The sequence below is a fragment of the Balaenoptera acutorostrata genome, chromosome 10, assembly GCF_949987535.1.
Source record: "Balaenoptera acutorostrata chromosome 10, mBalAcu1.1, whole genome shotgun sequence".
In the NCBI taxonomy this organism is placed as follows: domain Eukaryota; kingdom Metazoa; phylum Chordata; class Mammalia; order Artiodactyla; family Balaenopteridae; genus Balaenoptera; species Balaenoptera acutorostrata.
The window spans coordinates 103,855,374-103,875,786 of record NC_080073.1 but is presented as its reverse complement, the minus strand read 5'-3'; the positions used below and the strand labels follow the sequence as shown (position 1 = coordinate 103,875,786).

The following is a 20,413-nucleotide window of genomic DNA, read 5'->3' as shown; positions in this document are numbered from 1 at the left end:
GCAAGGAACTATTTTTTGGATTAATTTAGCTTTTTGCTTAGTAAAGGGCAAAAAGGATTTTAAGAGATGCTTCTGCCTATGGAAGTGATTTCTGGTGAAAACAACACTACTCCTAGAGATCAGACGTAGGAGAGGGATAATTATACAGGGAAAATCTTTGTATTTATTCTCAAAACATGGGCAGGCAAAAAGAAATGTATGGAGGCATTAAATGAATAATTATGCTACAGAGTAATATTTATAATTATAATGAATTGATCATCTAAGTAATTTTGAATAAACTCGGCCAAAGGCGGGGTACTAAACGTACTCAAAAAATTACCCCAGAACAAAAGAATAAATATAAGGCTAATAGATGCATTAATGACATCCAATGAAGGTAGTAGCCAACTAGTAAATAAAACAAATAATTACCCTGGGAACAGATAGTCAACTAATGGGACACAGATGACTGATAAACTGACAATAACATTAATATATGAAAGATACATAATTGAAGAAAGGAAAGTGAGATAAGCACATACAGAGTGTCGCAAATTTAGTCAACACCTAGGGCCAAAGAGACGCTTTAGAATTGAGCCTGAATTGCCCAGATGCCGCCCTGGTGCTCAGACAACGTCTTCCTCACGCCAAGGAGGCGCTGACCCTGACACGCGATGTCTCATTTGGAACGACTTCCTCTTCCAGTTACATTCTCCTGACCTCCGGTCAGGCCGTCCTCTCTAATCCAAGGCATTCACGCGGTCGCTGACACTGGCTCATTCTCTTCCTCAGCGTATCTCAAAACCACCCTCCCCTCCTTTGCAGTCTCCTCCTCCTGGCCTCTGTGTCTTCAGCCTCCCTCCGCTTGGGGCGGTCCAGCTAGAAGTGCTCTCTGCAGTCCTGCTTGAACACCTGCGCGGCTTTCCGCTGCCCAGGACCAGGCCTGCACTTGGCACAGCGTCGCTGAGGCCCCAGCGGGGAGGCCGCGCTGCTGGTAGCTCCTCACACTCAGCGCCAGCTACACTGCCCTTTGCACCCGTCCTCGGCTTCTGTCCCCGTTCACCCGTGAGTCCCTGCAGAGCCTTTACGAGCTGGGCCAGCCACCATCACTTTCTTAACCTCGGGCCCCTGGGCAGGCTACGTCGCCCCTCCTCTTTGCCCCTCCTCTTTGCTTCCGTAACACGCAGTTCCATGCTCTGCCGGCGCTCTGCCACCGCACCTTTGTAGAATCCTCAGTGTCTTACTCTAGGCACTGAACCACAAGCCCCGCCTGGGAAAAGATCCCGTTCTGTTGTGTTTGTCTCTGAATTTCCGGCAAGGAGCCCAGGGTCTGGCCCATGGCAGGTACTCAATCAATGTCTGCTGAATGAAGACTCAAACCAACCTCATCCCACGGAGACCACACATCACCAGAGACCACACACTACCGTGATAGAGTTCTTTGGATTGCTAATAAATACCTGTGCAGAATGTGGTTCAACAAGTTTCACTGAGTTCATTAAATAACTGCTAGCTACTACGAATTTAAAAGATTTGGCAGTTGATCTACCAGTTTAAGAGATAACTGTATATTAACTAGTTTACTTGTATCTGCAGAAGGGATTTTGGAGTATCTACTGCATACCAAACATTGTGCCAGAAAGTTTTGCAACTCTGGCATTCTGGAGGATGTACCCGGGACAAAATGCATCAAGGTCACAGAGCTGGGAGCCAGCTGACCTCAACTTGAACCAAGGTTTCTTGGTTCGAAGGCCAGGAATCTTTCTAAATCAAGATAGCCTTGCTCATGATTCTCATTCATATTGATGAGACTGAAAACAATACTTCAAGCAAATTAGTTCAGGAATCACAGTATTAGGGAAAGAAATACCAGGGAAAAGAAAACAAGCAGGAAGCACTAGCATCAAGTCATATGACTGTCATTTATCCTTTATTTATCATGAAAGATCATCTCTGTGAGCTGTTTGCCTTTAATCCCTGAGTTACAAAAACAATTATTCTTTCAAATAGAACCCCAATAATGAGTTGCTATGAAGCCAAACAGATAATCAAAATGTCACAGTGATATATTATTATGTCTCAACTTTGGCAATTTTAAATCTGCTTCTTAAAACAGGGGTGGTAGAGATCAGCTGAGGAAGCCCTGTTCACGATGTTCCTATCACTCAGCCAGACAGAAGCCAGGAGGACCCACCTTCATTCAGCTGACTCTTGCTAAACCTAGATATTCACAGCTTGGTTCATGTAATTTATCTAATTTTATCACTTAATTTGGTTTCTAAAGGTTAGAATTTTCCTAAATTGGCTAGGTACCAGTTAATTGAGAAAATAAATGCTAAGGCATATACAAAAACCTACTACCCGATGAAGTGGGATTCAGTCTGTCAGGAAAGGGGTCACAAAGGAGAAGTAACAGGACCTTAAGTACCTTTCATCCACAACAAAGACTGCACACAGCTATTGATGTGAGGCCTTAAGATGCAGTCAGTTTCCTATAATGCTCATTATATTACAGCAATTTCCTAAGAGAATGTTATGTAAGTACACTTTGTGTTAAAAAAAAAGTATTACCCTACTACAATACAGAATGCAGAGACTTTAAGGAAGTTCTATTGACTTATAATTGCATTTTGTGGTCTAACTTTACACCTCACTTTGTTATATTCTCTACCTTTATTTTCCCTTTGTCCTGATTCTCATTTATTATTTTAAAATTATAACAATTATTTCATGTTATTGCATTTTACTTGTATGTATTTTTATAAGTTTTAAAATGCTTTAGGGGCCAGGGTGAAGTATAAATAGAATAAGTGCAATTTGGAAACTCTTATAAACTAAGCTCAATAAATCATCAATGACATTGATCTAATAATTTTTTAACACTTCCCTCCAAATTTAGGCTGCTGAATATCTCAAATGTATTCTTCTTTAAGTTAACTGTGTAATTTTTTCTTACTTTTCAAAACCATCATCATTCAACATGGCAGAACTTAGCAACCATAAGAAGAAAAATTGGGGGGAGGGGAATCCCAAACATAATTAAAGATACTGAATAATCCGTCTTTCAAAAGTCTAAGAAACTGCTTTTCTTAGGCACAAGTAAACTGCCTCTCGTTCCTGTGGAAGCAAGGGGTCAGGTAACAGCAGGCGGCCCTAGAGGAAACCACTGGTATAAATTCAGGACATATTCAAGACAATTTGCAGAGAACTTAGAAAATGTAACAGTAGTCTTCTTCTCTTGTATTCCTCCCCACTTCCTCGGAGCTCTTGCATAGCCATAAGTTAGAGCTGTTTTCACAGAGAGGTGTGACTTGTCCCACATTTTATGGTGGGCAAAGCTCTTACTTGGCTGCTTATTATAGAATTCTGTGGTTTCTTCGAATCCTCACAATATAAACAGGCATTTCATGACTTAAAAAGAGGGAAAACTTTTTACCGTGGGGGGAAAACATCCTAATAATCTTGTTGTTGAGAAAGCCAAGAAGCAAAATGCAACATCTTACGCTCCCCAGCCTGACAGCTGTCCCAGGTGACAGGTCTGTGAGGCCCTAAATTGAGTCAAGGGATAAAAGGTGACAAAGAACAAGAGGATGGAATTTCTCACACATCAGCAACTTCTGCTTAAAGGCAGGTTTTAGTCTGAGAATAAAGCAAAGATTTTCCCGGTGGGGAGGTAGGGGTTACATTTATTAAATGAAGAACATATTTAAGGATTTTAAGTTCCTAAAGGAGAAGAGACGTATAAAGTTAAAACTGAAGTGGAAGTTAGGCCTAGAAGGTTGAAACAATCCCTACAATGTCATTTGTATAGTATCTGTGCGATACTGTAATACCTGATGGACAAAACATCATGACGAGCGCCTCTGCCACTACATGGGCACATCTGCAGTGTCTGGACGTTATTTCAATTCGCATGTTTCCTCTGTGTACAAGGCAGTTTCCTGAGCTGTTCTTGTGTGTCCACGTCCTATGCCCATCCCATGACAATCCTGTAACAGCAGGGCCCACCCTGTGTTTGTATCCACCCTGGGCCCTAGTGCTGTAATACACATGCTACGGGTTCTCAAGAAATACTAGGCATAAACTGATTTGCCCATTTGTTCTGGGGTAAAGGAATATTTGGCACTAGGTCTCCAGTGTAGCTGTCCCATTTTAGAAAGGGAAAGGTGCTTGCTGTTACTACCACTCGCGCTGGGCTGGTACTATTCACCCTAGCATTCTCCATCTGTCAGCAGCACACGCAGCGGCAGAGGCAGCTGGTGTGAAAAGACCTGCAACAGTGAACAGAGACACATGCCTGGGTCCTGACTTCTTGACAAGTTCATGGTTCCAGGCCCTCAGCTTCCAGTTCAAAAAGAGAACAGATTCCTAAATAGGAGTCAGTATTTAGTCCATTCACTAGACGGCAATCAAAGACTTCCATAATGTTGCATTCAATGGTGCAGCATGTGGTAATTGAGAGCTGACACTCAGCAACAGGTAGTAATTTTACCAGTCATGAAACCAGGGGGAGCCTATTTAGCTGCTGCAGCTGTAAGAAGAAACTGTGAAAATAAGTATCTTTGGGTTGATGTTTCTAGAACTTCTGCAGGCCGAGACAGAGGATGCATGCCTTGTAGGAGATTTCTACTAAAGAGGGCAGAGTTGTGGAAAAGCAGTGCCCTGGAACTTTCTAGTTCCCCTTCTGTTGACGACCAGCTGTGAGAACTTAGCCCACTGCTCACCTTTTCTATGCCTCACCTTTCCGTCAGATCTTTTTCACTACTAGCCGGTTATTTCACCAGCACGAGCTCACCGGGGATGGAGCGCCAGCTAAGGCCCCACGACTGCCTGCCCCTGGCTCCTACGTGGCCCGTGCCTTTCACCTCCCCAGCGCCTTGCCATGCGCACCCGGAGAGTTCTCCACCCGCATCCACGTGCCCTACCTGCAGAGATGCCAGCTGTTAGCGGATGCAGCAGTCACTCCCGGTGCTTTTCTCTCTGTCGCCTCCCACTGCAGACGCTAGATGAGCACCTAGTTCCCCAGCCCCTTGCTCAGCTAGTGGTAGAAATGTAACTGAGTTCTGGTCAGTAAGATACAACCAGAAGTCTGCTGGGAAGCTTCCAGGAAAGTCTACCCTCTCCTCATGAAAAGAACGCCTACTCATGCCCGGTTGGGGTTGCTCTTCTTTGTCTGTCTTGCCTTCAATAAGGATATGATATTTGGAGCTTTAATAGCCATTTGCAACCATCAGGCATAAGCACGAGAGGAAACCTGAGACTCAAGACACCTGACATCATCCAGCTGCTGTATCAGCTCGAGCAGCCTCGTACTCTAGACCTTTTCCATGTGAGAAGAGTAACCCCCAACTTATTTAAGCACCGTGTGAAGGTTTCCTGTTACTTGCAGCCAACAGCATGCCTAACGAGATCTACTTTCAAGGGGGCACACACTTCTGATGCTACTCACCACTGTCTACCCTTAACGGGAGGCTCATTTCGATTTGCAGCTCTCAACACAAACGCTTAGTGCGCAACAAGTATAATAAAGACTCAACCACTTAATGAGGGATGAAGGAGTTCTGACACTCAGTTGAGTGGCATTTGGGCATTGCTTTAGTCTTTTCTCACATTTTACAATAAAATACATTTTTAATCAGTAGTGGGAAATGGCTGATAAAAATTACCTCTGAATACAATTTCCTCCTGCTTTTCAACAAGTATGTATAAGCATAGAATAGGTAGGCATCGTGCTAAGCACCAGGAATGCAGAGATAAGATGGAATTTCTGCCTTCAAGGGAAAAATGGCTGAAAGACAAGTAAACCAACAACGCTAATGGTGTGATATGTGTAATAAATATGAGAACACACCACATCCGATTATCTTCCACTTTATCCAGAAATGAGCTGTCGGCACGGCATCCATCACCTCAACCTCCTGTCCTCTTACATTCCAACTTAAATTCACCTCCTGCAGAGCTGCAACTAAGAAGATGCCTGCTGCAACTAGAAGATCCCGCATGCCACAATGAAGATCCCGTGTGCTGCAACTAAGACCTGGCGCAGCCAAAATAAATAAAGAAAAAAAATTCACCTCCTTCTGCGGTGGAGAAGGGAGTGTTCCGCCTTCTTCGGTGAGCAAGCCCGCCACCTGGGCCCGCAGAGGCGCGGCTTGTCACTTCTCGTGTGGCCGTGCTCTAGCAGCCAGCCCCACACCCGCATGTTTACCAGGCCTGGCGGGGCGGGGGCGGGGGGGGAGGTGGTCTACACGCACTGCAGCCGTCTGCTTCCTTTTGGTTCACTTCTCAGCGCCCACACTCTGGCTCTGTCTTAACCACTTCACTGATGCTGTTCTGGAAGAGGTCCCCAGAGGTCCCTCGCTGGGGACACTTCCCCCTTCCTTTACTGGACTTCGCTAAAGCAAGTGGCCTGCCCTCAGCACCCTCCCAAACATGCAGCTATTCTGGCTTCTGTGACACTGCTCTCTCTGCTTGCCCTCTCCCCGCTTCTTAGACTCCACAGGGGTCATTCAAGTGTGGCCCAGGGACCACTGGGGTCTTGGAGACCTTTCAGGGGATCCATCGGGAAAACGTATTTTTATCATCCCAAGGAGATATTTGCCTTTTTCAGTCCCATTCTCTTGTAAGTGGACAGAGGAATTTCCCAGAGGCTAGATGACCTGTGATATAGCAACAGGTTTAGGCAGAAACAAATACAAGAATCCACATGTCTTCCATTAAGCCAAACACTAAAGAGATTTGCAAAAATGTCAAACAATGTCACTGTCAGCAGTGGTTTTTTTTGGGGGGGTGGGAAGAAAAATGGTTATTCTTCATAAAGGTGTTATTTAGGTTAGTATGCAATGGGTTTATTAGTTTACTTAAAAATAGGTGCTTTAAAATGTTTTAGTTTTGACTTCTAATATGAAAAATATTGGTAACTATGCCTCACATAAACAAGGCTTTCGGGGCCCTCAGTCACATTTAAGAATGCAAAAGGATCCTGAGACCAATACACTGAGAACCACGTACTTAGACTGCATCCTCCTGGCCTCCTTCAGGGGCTCTTCTTCAGCCAGCACCTCAAATTTTGATGTTCTCTAGAACAGCATCTTAAGCACACTAATTTTCTCACCATAAACTAGGATTTCTCAATCTTGGCATGACCGACACTTGGGGCCGGAAAACTCTTCCTATGGGGACTGTCCTGAGCTTGGTGGAATCCCTGGCCTCTAACTACTAGAGGCCAGGGGCATCCTTCCACCAAAATGTGACAACCAAAAATGTCTCCAGACACTGTCAAATAAAATGGGCCCTGGCTGAGAACCACTGCCCTAAATACTCTTCCTGGAAATTTTACCAAATATTAAGATTTTAATTCCACTTATGATAAGAATTCTACTTATTCGGTGCCTACTGTGCCAGGCACAACTCTAGGCATTTCATACGTATTCACTCACTGAAACCGTACCTCCTATGAGACAGATAAATCACCTCCTCCATTCTATAGATTAAGAAACTGAAGAGCAGAGAGATGAAGTGACTTGCCCGGGGTCACACAGCAAGTGCGTGGTGTTGACAACTCCAGGCCTGATTGCTCCTCTGAGCTTTAGTCTCAGGTGAATAACTGCCTCTGCTGGGGACCCCAGCTGACATTCACTCAAGATGCTCCAAAAATGAACGGAAAACTCTTCTCTCCACAAGACTAGGTATTTCTGTATTTCCTAAGTCAGTTAATGGTGCAACTTTCACATTTAACCTCTGCGCCTCAGTTTACCTAGTAACCTAGACATCTTTTTAGACTCTGCTTGGATTCTCTTCTTTACTCCTGAATCCAATCATTCATTGAAATCTAACAATTTTACCTTCTAATTATTGATCGAATGTATCTTTTCCTCTATCTTCCACTATTCCTGCCCCCACTAGGGCCCTAATCTCTCCTCAGCATTGTCCTAATCAACTCGCATTTGGGGTCCTTGTATCTGGCTCTCACAATCATCTTCTACCTTGCTGCCAGAGTGGTCTAGCTAAAAAGCAAGTCTGGCCGTGTCACTTTATGGCTTAAAGCTCTTTACCGGCCGCCTGTTAGCTAAGAATAAAGTCCAGGTTCCTTATCACGGCCCAGTCTTGCCTTCTGTCACCCCCAAATCACACTGAACCCTCCAGCAGAACTCTACTCTATGACATCACCGAGCACACCAGGCTGCTTCATGCCTTTGATCCAGCGCTATCTTCTGGGAAGCGTTTTGATTCAACACCCTATGCATGCCTGTCACGGCACTTGCCACAGTTTGTGACAATGATTCTACAACTGTGTCCCACAGAGGCTTGTAAAAAAGCCACTGATGGTAGGTGCCTTGCTGAGCCCAGCGCTCTCATCTTTCCATCTCCAGGGGCTGCTATGGCACTGGGCAAAGTAGTTTTGGGAGCACTGAAGTAAAAGAATACATAATAATAGGACTTGTCTGAATGGGGGTGGGGAATGCAGAAGGAAGAGAATGAGGAAAACCTTCCAAAGGTTACATTGAGATGAATCTCAGACTAAGCAGAGGAACTCAAGACAGAGGTGATTAGCGGGCATGCCAGACAAAGAGAAGTAAAGAGGGAGGGGGTATCCTTGGAATCCACAAAACACAGCTTAATACAAAAGAAGGACATATTTTGTAACAATTTATTATCTGAGGAGATAATAGTGGGAAATCTCAGGTTTTAGGGCCATGATTTCAGGAAACAGTGTAAAGTGATTACCAGATTCCTTTGGATAATACATTTATTTGTGGATAATAAATTTAGCTCAAAAGGATTACTCAAAGCATAATCTGAACCATTATTTTCTAAATATGTTACCATGTAATTTCTACTTCCTGCCTACAGGGTACAACCCTGAGTGACTTACCTGCAGTTCTTGTTTATTTTCAGTAAATTTAAACGACAAAATTTGTCTTCCAGACTGTGGTGAAAATGATTGGTTTCCACTTATTCACAAGCGTATTTTGTGGGCTCTTTCAACAGACTTGGTTAAATTGTTGGTACTAAGTACTTGGTTAATTTTTTTGTTTAAAATTCCACCAGTATATCTGCTGTTTACAAACTTTAGCTTCCAAAGCCAGTCATTAAGTGAAACAATGCACTCCCAAAAATGTTTGTGTTTTTTTTTTTTAACTACTGACCAGTTGGATATGACTTCATTGGTGTGACCCAGATGTTCTCAAACTTACAGGATGAGTACCTTTTCTATGCAGGTATCTAAAAATTAGAAAGTCACTGCTTGGGAGGTTTAGTGTCTGATAACCAACACTGCACTGGGTCTACCCATCATAGGGCCTGCCAGCTCATTCACCCAGTGTGAGGGCAGCTACCCAAGTAGGTCTGTTCCACGGGTCGCAGACTCTGCTCCTAGGAAACCCAATCCACAGGCTGGTCAATCATGGAAGGTGAGACCTGGTGTGAAGTGATGAGCTGGCCTTACCAGATTCTTGCTCTGGGAATATGGCTCAAACTCAGAGGGTCAGGTAGTTAGGAGAAGACACCCAATCCACAAGGATGCAGAGAGAAAATCCATAAGGTACATACATTCATGATGAGTCAGAAGTTATAAGGAAGCAGAAAAGAACGCAGATGCTCTGAAGTAGACAAAAGACATATTAAGAATAAGGATAAGGGACTCAAGATCAAACATGAGAATGGGGCAGGCGTGGAAAAGCTGGGCGCTACATTAAGGACGTTAAGAGTTTAGATTCTCATTCTCCTGCTGCTAAGACCCTAAAAGCTGGATCCCCATCTGGTGAGGCCAGGATAAACGTTTCAGCTCCTGGAAGCTGGCGAGCCCTTTTTTTCCTTTACCTTTACCTGCGTCTCCTCCTCACAAACCCCGCCCCACCGCTGATGCCCCAAATAGAACGGATCCTGGCAACCAAAAAGGCTAATTAAGACACCTCTGAAATGAAAGCAATGACTAGAAATAGCCTTCAGCTGTGGACAAGTGGACACAGCTATGGAAAAGCTACCGACGGGTCACTTCCACTGTCAAGTCTTCCGATTCTACGGAAAGTTCTTATAAATGCAACAAACTGGTCCTAGCTTGAGCACCTGCACCTTGGCATCCAGCTTAAAGGCAGAGACGCCACTAACCGCGTTCCCGGAGCGGAACCTCCCGGAGCTCCCGGCGCAGAGCGTCCGACTTCGGGACACATCACCAGACGCGAACGTCTTCTCCCGCCCGCGAAGGGCCATCCCCCGGCCGCCCGCCGAGGGTCCGCGGGCCACGCCGGCCGGCAGGGAGCCTCCCCTCGGGGCGCCCAGGCGGCCGCGCAGGGCAGCGGCTCCCGCACCCAGGCCGCGCCCGCACCCGCACCTCCCGGGCCGCTCACCTGTAGTTGTAGGCGGAGAAGTGCTTGCTCTCCCTCAGCATCGCCCGGTACAGATCCAGCACCTGTGCGCGGCTGGAGGCTGCCATCTTGGAACGAAAAAAACCCAGGAGGTCCTTTCCGCCGAGGTCCCGAATTAAACGCGACTCCCGAAACTTCCGCCGCCGCGGGAAGCGCGAGCGGGACACGCGCGCGGGGCTCGGCGCAGGGAGCGGCCTGCGCCCCGGCCCAGGTGAGCTCCGGACGCGCGTGGCGGCGCAGGCGGGCTTCGGGCAGCTAAGGGGGCGGCGCTGGCGGGAGGTGTTCTCGGCGGCCGCCCCCGCCGCGGGGTCCTGCGGGCAGCGGCGGGCGGAGCGGCCGAGGGGCGGCGAGGGCTGGGCGGCGGGTGCGGGGGTCCGTGCTTCCTCGCGGTGGAGGGCTGGGGTTCGCCGGAGGCGCCGGGTTGCTCCGCGTTGCCAGGTTACCGAGCGCGCGCCCCGCACCCGCTCTTCCGCCCGGGCCGCCCTCGGCGCCGCCTGAGCCGCGGTGCGGGCTGCGCGGGGCGCCCATTCCGCGGACGCCTGGGTCGGGGGCTGCGTGCGGGACGCTCGTCGCGCGTGGACGGGGCGCGAGCGCGCGGGGGACGTAGGGCGCCGACCTGGGACTCCCCGGCGTTCCGGCTCCGCTCAGGGCACCCGCTCAGGGGCCTCCGGCGCAAGGCCCCCTCTCTGGTCAAGATGGCGGCGCCCAGGCGGGCCGCGCTGAGGTGAGCTGGAGCCGGGCCCGGAGACGGGCGAGCCTGCCGCGCCCAGGACTTGGACCCTGGGCTGGTCTCCCGTCTCCCGGGGAGCGGCGGGTGAGTGGGCGCGTCCGCGTGTAGGGCCCCGGCCGTGGGTCCCTCTCGTGGGGTGGTCAGCTCTTCGTGCGTCCGCAGACTTCTGTCGTCTGATAGTCAGATCTGGGGTGGCCCAGGTTGGAGGCGAGGGTGCTTGATTGGGGAAACCTGAGGGGTTTAAGGACTCTATTGGGATCGTTTCAGACTCCAGCAAGAAGCTGAGCGAAGTTTTCTCCTGACGCTCTTCCCGGCTAAGTTTTCTCCCTTCTCTGAAGACGCCAGCTTTTCTGAATCACCTTGTTACCCGGGGGGATACGGTTGGTGGTTCTGACCCTGGAACGTAGAACCCGGAGCGGGGAAGCCTGAGCTGGTTCTAGTTACTTTGTTTGCAAAGCACTTGTCTTGTGTTTGGAATCTTTGTGTATGTAACCAACGTTGGGAAGAGCCAACGTTTTCTTCTCCAAAATACTGCGAGGGGTAACTTTATACGTAAGAAACAAGTGGGCGTTCACATCCATCTCTTTTCCAACCACTGAGTTATGGTTGTGTTTCCTTTCTTTAAGTTTGTCTCGTTTTGAAGTGATACTTATTCTATGCCAAAGCAACCTCGTATTTTCAGGAACTTTAAGGGCAGGAGACACTTCTCTGACCTTACTGCACTTTAGCGTACTTGTAACCTGGGGTCCTTGCATCCACATGTGCTTGTTATACCTGTTATGTTATCCGTTGTAATGCAGTGGTATTTTTTTTAAAGGTATGGAAGACAAAATACTTTTATTAAAATCCTTTTACGTTTCCTGTTCGATTTTTGTTAACGTCTCATACATCTGTGAGTCTCAAAATAAGGTTTTTTACAGAGTAGCCAAACTTCTGTTACTCCTGCAGGGTGATCAGGTCATTGGGCAAGTCTTGCTTCAGGTTTATTGAAAGGGTTTTTAATATTTTGAGTTTACCCTTTGGCATTACTCAAAGGACTCAAGACCAAGGGACTTGTACATTGTTATAGAAAAAGATGCAGAACTGTTTTCTCTTAATATGATACACGGTTGAATGCTGATGATGTAAATTAGGTGTGTGGCACCTAGGAAAACTACAGCGTTAATGCAAGTTACAAACAGAGAAAGCTATCAAAGTTAGAAGAAAAAACATGAGAATTATTTTGGCTTGTTTAAAAACAGTGGGGATTGCATTATTTTAATATATTTTGCTTTCATCTAGAAAATGAAGTTGGAATAATTATGATATACAGTTGTTTGTCTAATTATCAAGCAATTTAATCATTAATGTATACAATTAACATATCGAAATGATTTTAACTTTGTTGTAATCAAAACTTTCCAAATAAATATCGAAAGTTTAGTTTGTTTGGGTAGGCATCTGTTAGTACATGGAATAGCTGAGGTTAGAGAAATGGTAGCTTACCAGTTGATTTTAAGCTAAGTCCTCACAAAAAAATACTTTTATTATTTTATTTGAAATAATTTGCCAGTATGTTGGATATCATTGCCTTAAAAGACTAATAAAAAATCACATTCCAAAGCTAAATCTCCATTTTTGTATTTCTTCATTGCAGCAATGACTGTTTTCAAGAAAAGCTCTATTTGATGGGATTGGGCCAGAAGCTGAGGATAGACCTTACTCATATGTCCTTTAATATGCATTCTGGTTTGGGCAGAGTATTTTCTTAGATAATGACTATAAACTAGGCGTAACCCACTTACTACCATTTAGGCCTCAAGATGCAAAAATTTCTTTAATATCCACCTATCCGTAGTTATGACCTATAGTTCATTATGTAAAATCATGCATTACCTTATATTAAAATTAGGATTGCTGTTGAGCACTGAATGATTTTTGAAGAGAAATTTCTCCAACCATAACAAGCAGTATAACAGCAATTTATTGTCTTGCGGCTTAAATGTTAAAATGATGTGTAAAGAAAATCTTGTATAGGTGAGCAACTTGTGATGTTACGATTTAGAAATTATTCTACTCCAAATGTGGATCGAAGTCTTTATTATACATAATCGTCATTTGGTTTTATCAGTCCTTCACACTAATAGAATAGGAAGCTGGAAGAGACTTTGTACATCAGCTCCCTCATTTTTAGAGATGAACAGGGAACTGAAGGCCCTTTCCTCATTCCTTCCTTCAGCACTCACTGAACGCTTCCTAAGAGCCATACATTATACAACATGGTGGCGTTACAGTGTGAACTAGATAAGCAAAGTAACAATTTATTTTTGACAGGTGCTATGATAGGGGTAATATTACGAAGTGTTAGGTGAGTACAGAGGAGGGACATTCAGCTAGGACTTTGATCTTAAGGGAAAGCATTCCGTCAGAGAAGGTATTTCCACAATGAGTAGTAAGAGCCAGAGGGCGAACCTGGAGAATGTGTTGAGTTACAGGTTGTAGTGTACATTCAAAGCAAGGAGGCACGAGGGCGCAGGATCCATTCAGGGAACTCTGTGTGGTGGGGAGAGGGACCATCGATGAGCAGACGTGATTAGCCCTGTACCTGCTTTATTTTTATTATTTTTTAAAATTCTATTTATTTATTTTAAAAATATTTACTTATTTATTTATTTTGGCTGTGCCGGGTCTTAGTTGTGACATGCCGGATCCTTAGTTGTGGCATGTGAACTCTTAGTTGCAGCATGCATGCGGGATCTAGTTCCCCGACCAGGGATCGCACCCAGGCCCCCTGCATTGGGATCGCAGAGTCTTACCCACTGGACCACCAGGGAAGTCCCTACCTGGCTTATTTTAATGATGTTTTCTCTGTTCTGGGGATAAGTCATTTTTTCTTTGATGCATTGGCTAGTTCATATAAGTGAAGTAGAATTTATCATCTGAGCTATTGAAATACAGATTAGGTTTTCAGGTGTTGGCAGACTTTTATTTCAAACCCTATTTTTGGAATCCTCTATTTTAGGAGTGCTGAAATCCTATTTCTTTACCTCTGCATTCAACAAGTAGTTGACCAGCTGGTAGTTCAAGTCCCAGTTCTTGTGGTTACCTGAGGGCCATACATCAAATACTGATCCTGTTTTCCAAGAGTTAGTAGTTTAATATGTTCCCTCTATACGCACTTTGGGGGGTATTGTGAATGGATGTTGAATTTTATCAAATGCTTTTCCTGCGTCTATTGAGATGATCATGTGGTTTTTGTCTTTTCTTCTGTTGACATGGTGTAACACATTGATTTGCGCATGTTGAACCATCCTTGTGACCTTGGGATGAATCCAGCTTGGTTGTGGTGTATGATCCTTTTTGTGTATTGTTGGGTTTGGTTTGCTAGTATTTTGTTGAAGAGTTTTGTATCTATATTCATCAAAGATATTGGCCTGTAATTTTCTTTTTTGGTAGTGTCTTTGTCTGGTTTTGGTTTCGGGGTGATGGGCGCTTCATAGAATGACTTTGGGAGTGTTCCCTCCTCTTCAGTCTTTTGGAAGAGTTTGAGAAGGCTAGGTATAAGTTCTTCTTTGTATGTGTGGTAGAATTCTCCAGTGAAGCCATCTGGTCCTTTTCTTTGCAGGGAGTTTTTTTTAAATTACGGGTTCTATTTCACTTCTAGTGATCCGTCTGTTCAAATTGTCTATTGCTTCTTGATTCAGTTTTGGTGAGCTGTGTGTTTCTAGAAACCTGTCCATTTCTTCTAGGTTATAAGATCTCAGTGGACAGATGATAGGACAGCTCTTACCCCCATTAAGGAAAGGGAAGCTGAGAGGCTAGGTTATTTAGCCAGTTGTACAGGTAGGAATCCGAGGGGGTGGGCCTGGGCCTGGGCCTGGGGTGTGCTCTGTCCAGCTGTGGTACTGGCTGTGATGCCGCACTGCTTCACAGAAGATCTGCAGAGCCAGCTTCAGGAGTTTGAAGTTTCTTAAGTTTTCTTGGATAACATGGGTAAATTTTAGTCATATTTGAATTTTAATTTAGTTAGATTCTCACTTATTTCCAAAGCTAACTTCTTTATATAGGAAGTATTACAAATATTCAGAGAATCTCAAATGTTGATTTTTATAGTAGCTTTCTAGTCTTTTAAGATAAATTTACATTTTTTTCTATTAACATCTCTTGGAAAAGACTTAGTGCCTGTTTTAGGTTGTCTACTCGTGTGTGTGAGAGATTCACATTTTTGCAGAAGCTCTTTTCAAATATACTTAAAATCTTTTCCTTGAGAATTTTAGAAAGTAACCAGATATTGGAGCTCCGTTCATTGGAGACTAAGTATTGCCTTACTTGTGGGAAACAGCGGTAAAATTGACAATTGATTTTGTGTAAAGTGTATCAAATGTCACTTATAGGAATTTTTTTTTAAACAAATTAATTCTTTGCCTTCTGTCTGCCTGTCTGTAAGCTCAAGCTCATCTCTCTCAAAAGCTGCCTTCCCCTCCTACCTGTGTCTAGGAGAGAGACTGGGCTGAGAGGTCAGATCTGTTTTCAACTGAACTTGTGTCCCTTTAGTTGTTCCCAGGTCACAATAGCTGCTAGATGGATAACTGGTTTCATTAGCCCACTGGCCCTCTACCCTGGCCTCACAGCACACACCCGAGAACCTTTCACAAATACCAGTGTTCTAGTTCCACTCACGTCAAGGCAGCCGTAAGCTCTGGGTTGGGGGCCCAGCAGTAATGTCTTTAAAAAGTGTCAGGGGTTTCAGGGCGCCATCAAGATGGAGAACCACTGCCATCGGCCCAAGTCAGACGGCTGACTGGAGTACAGAAGGTCCAGCCATGTTTCTGCCCCTGTGCACGTGACCCATTGCCAGTTCTTCCCAGCACTGCCCTCATTTAGCAGGACGATGTGAGTACCTTCAGGAAGAACACCTCCCATCCACACATCCCGGTGCTCCAGGAACAGCTCAGATGAACGTGGGCCAGGTGTGTGCAAAGTTCTCCTTGTCGGCCCCTTTTACAGGAGGGAGAACCTCGTCTTAAGGGAAAATAAATCCTGTACTTGAACGTTTCCTCCCTTAAGCAGTTTTTAGCATTGATTCTGTCCCTGATCTTGAAATACGAGACAGCTGACCCTCCACCAAGACATTTCCCTGCCCCATCCAGCCCATCTTCTTGTGACATATGTGCCTTATTCTTTCAAACCCTAACAGTAAATCTATAAATCAAAATCTAATTTTGCATATACAAAGGCCTGAATATATATCTTATCAGAACTGGCCTTAGCAAAACATTCTGTGGAAGATGTGAAGATAATTTCAGGAGTCCTTTGAAAAGAGCCAGTATTTCTTCTTATTTTTTGCAAAATACTATTTTTATCAAATAACATTTTGAATGAAGATTTTGAATGAAAAATAACATTTTATAATTCATTAAGGATGAGATTTTCATATGAAGAAGTGCTTGTAATAAAAGTGATTTTGGGGACTTCCCTGGTGGTCCGGTGGTTAAGAATCCACCTTCCAATGCAGGGGACACGGGTTAGATCCCTGGTCGGGGAACTAAGATCCCACATGCATGGGGCAACTAAGCCCTTGCGCTGTAGAACCCGTGTGCTTCAACTACAGAGCCCATGCGCCGCAACAAAAGATCCCACATGCCGCAACTAAGACCTGACACAGCCACATAAATAAATACATTTCTTTTTTTTTTTTAAAGTGATTTTGTGGAGGAAATTGAAATAATTTTTTAAATGATTATCTAAAGGTGTTTATAGCTTCCCTCAGGGTTATGTGCTAGTTGAAGTTCAGATGACACAATGCTCGTCTTTTGGAGCATAAAGAAAAAAAAATATATATGGGTAGGATGCTAGATATTTCATGAAATTCAAGGCCGAGTTGAACAACCCTGACAGTTTGAGAACCTGTGGCCTTAGCAGCGGTGGGAATTTGCGAGCTGTCAGTCCAGAGCGGTGGCTCTTGATCCGGGGTGCATGTCAGACTCACTGCTGATGTCAGGACTCCTCCCACAGCTGTCAAGTAAAAACCTCTGAGTAGCTTCCCAGGTCATTCTAATGTTCAGCCATGACTGAGAACCTCTGGCCCCAGTGCTGCCACCAAGATGAGTGACTGATGAAGCCACAGTCGTGCCCATAAGGCCTTTTGGAATCTTGCAAATCTGGCCTCCTGAAATTTTGGAGGGCAAAGACTTGTTCCTAACTCTTTTTTGTTCCCCAGCACCTCTGCTAAGTGCACGGTGAATATTTGCAAATCAGTTTCATTTCTTGTAAGGTGTTCCAGAATTTAAGCTGCTCTCTAGATCAAACTGATTTTATTCCCTTAGATGAGCACAGGCCTATGTGCACAAATATTAAAACAAAGGCACATGAAAGACCAAACAGGCTGTTCTCAGGAGGTTTAAAGCAGGGCAGGCAGGCCCAGTGTTAGGGGAATGATGGGCTGGTGGAGAGGAAAGGATTCCTGATCAAGGGGAGGAGATAGGAGATGTCCCTTTGTCCAAGCTCCCCGTGGGATTGGGAGCACCCGGAAGGCTCTCTCTGCCCATCTATTCCTGTCTATACATCAGGTAACACAGGGACAAATACGTGTCATAGTTACACCTTCAAGTAAAATTCCCTGTGCTTCTCAGAGGTGGGCTCACTATACTCCTGAATCACCCTTGGAATACCGCGGGGGAAGGAGAAAGCCAGCAGACTGTACTTTGCAATTACACTTTTGAGGAAAAGAAAAATGGGTACCAATTCCAAATGGGTGGCTGTAGGTACTTTTTACTTGTAGTTACAGCAAACATTTTTTTATTTACCAGAAAGATACCAGCTCAGAAGCAAAGAAGATGCAGTAAAACTTGCTAAAGTTAAGGACCACCAACTCCCAGATGCCTTAAAACATTTGTTCTTAAAGCCAGATGATTTCCCAAATAACCTTCCTAGGGTGTAAAGGGCGCTAGCAACACCAAAGATAAAATTTGTTTTTCTGTAATGGCATACTATGAGACATCCCATGTTTAGAAGTGAATGTGTTTAAGATTTGAAAGATATTTATGGACTTTTAAAAATTAAATATTTATATATCGTAATTTATTCATAATATGGAAGAATGGCATTTTTCCCTTGCTCAGCGTTATTTAAATATTTTTTTCAGTAAAATCCCAACATCACATTGTCAGTTTTCACCCTTCACTTTAGGGACTGTCCTTGTGCCCAGCGCACTGTGGGTCGCTCCACATAGTAAATGAGGGAAGTTGAGCAGAGTGGGTACTTGTGAGTTGGTCGCTTATATCTCTCTCCGTTTGGACTAGAAGCCTACTCTTTACAGATATTTTCTCTAAAGTTACACTTTATCTGTAATTAAATTATAACTTCAAATAAGCAGCCCTCGATTACTGACCTTTTTCAACTATTGCAGTATGATCCTGAAATGGGTGAAGTAATGAACATAGCCCTGGAAGGTCAGAGGTCAGCCAGGCTCTGCCCCAGGTGTATGACCTGTGACCAGATTACCTTTTCCTACTTAACTCCTCTCTTCAGTCCAGATTGGAACTGAAATAGGCTGTGCTCTCCTTACTTCTAGGGACATTGCCAAGATTAAGAACATATTCTCATTACTTGTGCCATAAGCTGAATGGCTGTGGTCCCCCCCACCCCATTCCCCCATTCCCCACCAGCTCCGATAAATAGGTTGAGATCCTAACCCCGGTGGGATGTGTTGGGTTGGCCTTTGGGAGGTGATCAGGTCATAAGAGTGGAGCCCCCAGGATGGGATTAATGTCCTTATAAAAGGGACCGCAGAGAGCTCCCTCACCCCCCACTATGTGAGGACACAGCCTTGAGATCCAGGAAGTGCGCTCTTACCTGGCCCCAAATCTGCCGGCGCCTTGATCTTGGACTTCCCAGCCTCCAGAACTGTGAAATAAATATTGTTGCTTATAAGCCACCAGGTCTGTGGTATTTTTGTTAGAGCAGCTAACCCTAACCCTAAGACACTCTGCTTTGGTTTTCTGGAAAAAGAGAGTGTGCAGGGAGGGTGTGGTGGTGGTGTCCTGAGTGAACTAGGTCTGCCAGGTTTGTGGGTTTCAGTGGGTTTTGTTTGTTTGTTTCCTTTTTTGTGTTACATTCACATGGTATTCTAACATCCGAAGCTTATGCTTTCTGCAAAATGTAGGAAAATGAAGTGTTTTTATAAGGTTTTACCCCAAATGTTAATGGCATACTTAGTTACTGAAATATGTTTGGGCAGAAATGTCTCTACCAATGGATGCTATGGCATGTGTGGACATAATGTACCTTCCTTAACACTGTCTTTCATAACTGTTCCACCTCACCGGGGTTTTCTGTTTATTAACATTGGCCTTTTCTTCATTAAGACTGAAAAATCAAAACCTGACGTGATAAGCATGATTTCTACATTTGACTCTTAATTAATGTGGTGCGAGAGTGCAGCCTTTTTCTTTCAGTCCCAGCATTTCAGCTCTTTCCAGCAGTAGAGGTTCTGTTTTTCTGTCCCTGAAGTGAAGGGGGTAGGAAGGGGCTTCCTCGGTGGCTTGGCTCCCGCTGGACCAGAGGAGGAGGGATGCTGTCTTCAGCTGCCTTGGGTGCACCAGAGGGCTGTGTGCAGCGGCCCCAGGCGTGCGTCCTGCAGACCTTGTGCAGCCCCTGGACGGGAGCCGGGGCTGTGAGGGGCACGGCCGCTCTGGTTGCAAAGGTGACGGGAAGAGGAGAAGCCGGAAGAATGACGAGGTGTGTGAATGGCACAAGTGAGTTGCGGGGCAGAGGCTTCAAAGGCCTGAGTGGGTGTGTTCAGTCTCCCCCGTGCGCTGTGTGCGGGGCAGTGACAGGGCGGCGGAGCCCGCTGCGTGCCCCTAGCTGCATTGCCAGGGAGAGGTCATCCAGCCAGTGAGCCGTCTGCCCAGCGGCTGGGTCGTGCTGCCCGGAGTCGGCGTGAGCGGTTTGCCCCGGCAGGAATACTGACAGCCATCCTCAGATGGAAACTGCTGGACCTGTGATGGGAACGTGTCCGTGGCCGCATTAGCACAGCCAGTTGAAGTCCACAGTTGCTCAGAAAGCTCGCCTAAGCGCCCGTTTCCTCTGCTAAGAAGTAACAAAATTAATTGCTCTTCTCTGCCTGCCTACTCAGAAGTCAGTCCTTCAAGAAATGAAATGACAGAAAGGCAGGTGATTTAGAGGGAGAAGGGGAACGGCGGGGGATGATATATGGACTGTTGTCTCACCTCCCCATGGGAATAGATTTGGGTGTCAGTTAAATGCTTTGCTTGGTGTTTCAAGTTTAATGAGACAGCTGCAAAATGCATGAAAATCAGTTTCTGGAACATGCTAAGCCCTCCCCACCTGAGCA

The 20,413-nt window shown here is 45.3% G+C and overlaps 2 protein-coding genes across 9 annotated transcripts in view; one reads left to right on the top strand and one right to left on the bottom strand.

Annotated features, from left to right (window-relative positions):
• Window positions 1–10,777, bottom strand: part of LYRM4 (LYR motif containing 4) — a 120,836-nt gene extending 110,059 nt beyond the window's left edge. Inside the window, exon 1 of one of the 2 annotated variants that reach the window (XM_057554789.1) lies at window positions 10,332–10,777. In XM_057554789.1, coding sequence (XP_057410772.1) covers window positions 10,332–10,417 — 86 coding nt within the window. In that variant the 5' untranslated portion in view covers window positions 10,418–10,777. The remainder of the gene's footprint in view (window positions 1–10,331) is intronic. The other variant, XM_057554788.1, reaches the window with a different exon arrangement.
• A 124-nt stretch (window positions 10,778–10,901) lies between these two features.
• The window catches only part of FARS2 (phenylalanyl-tRNA synthetase 2, mitochondrial), a 397,991-nt gene continuing 388,479 nt past the window's right edge, over window positions 10,902–20,413 (top strand). For 4 of the 7 annotated variants that reach the window (XM_057554781.1, XM_007173908.2, XM_057554779.1 and 1 more), the window contains exon 1: window positions 10,902–11,073. In XM_057554781.1, the coding sequence (XP_057410764.1) occupies window positions 11,045–11,073 (29 nt within the window). In that variant the 5' untranslated portion in view covers window positions 10,902–11,044. Of the gene's footprint in view, window positions 11,164–20,413 lie in introns of all 7 variants that reach the window. The other 3 variants (XM_057554782.1, XM_057554783.1, XM_057554785.1) reach the window with 1 other exon arrangement.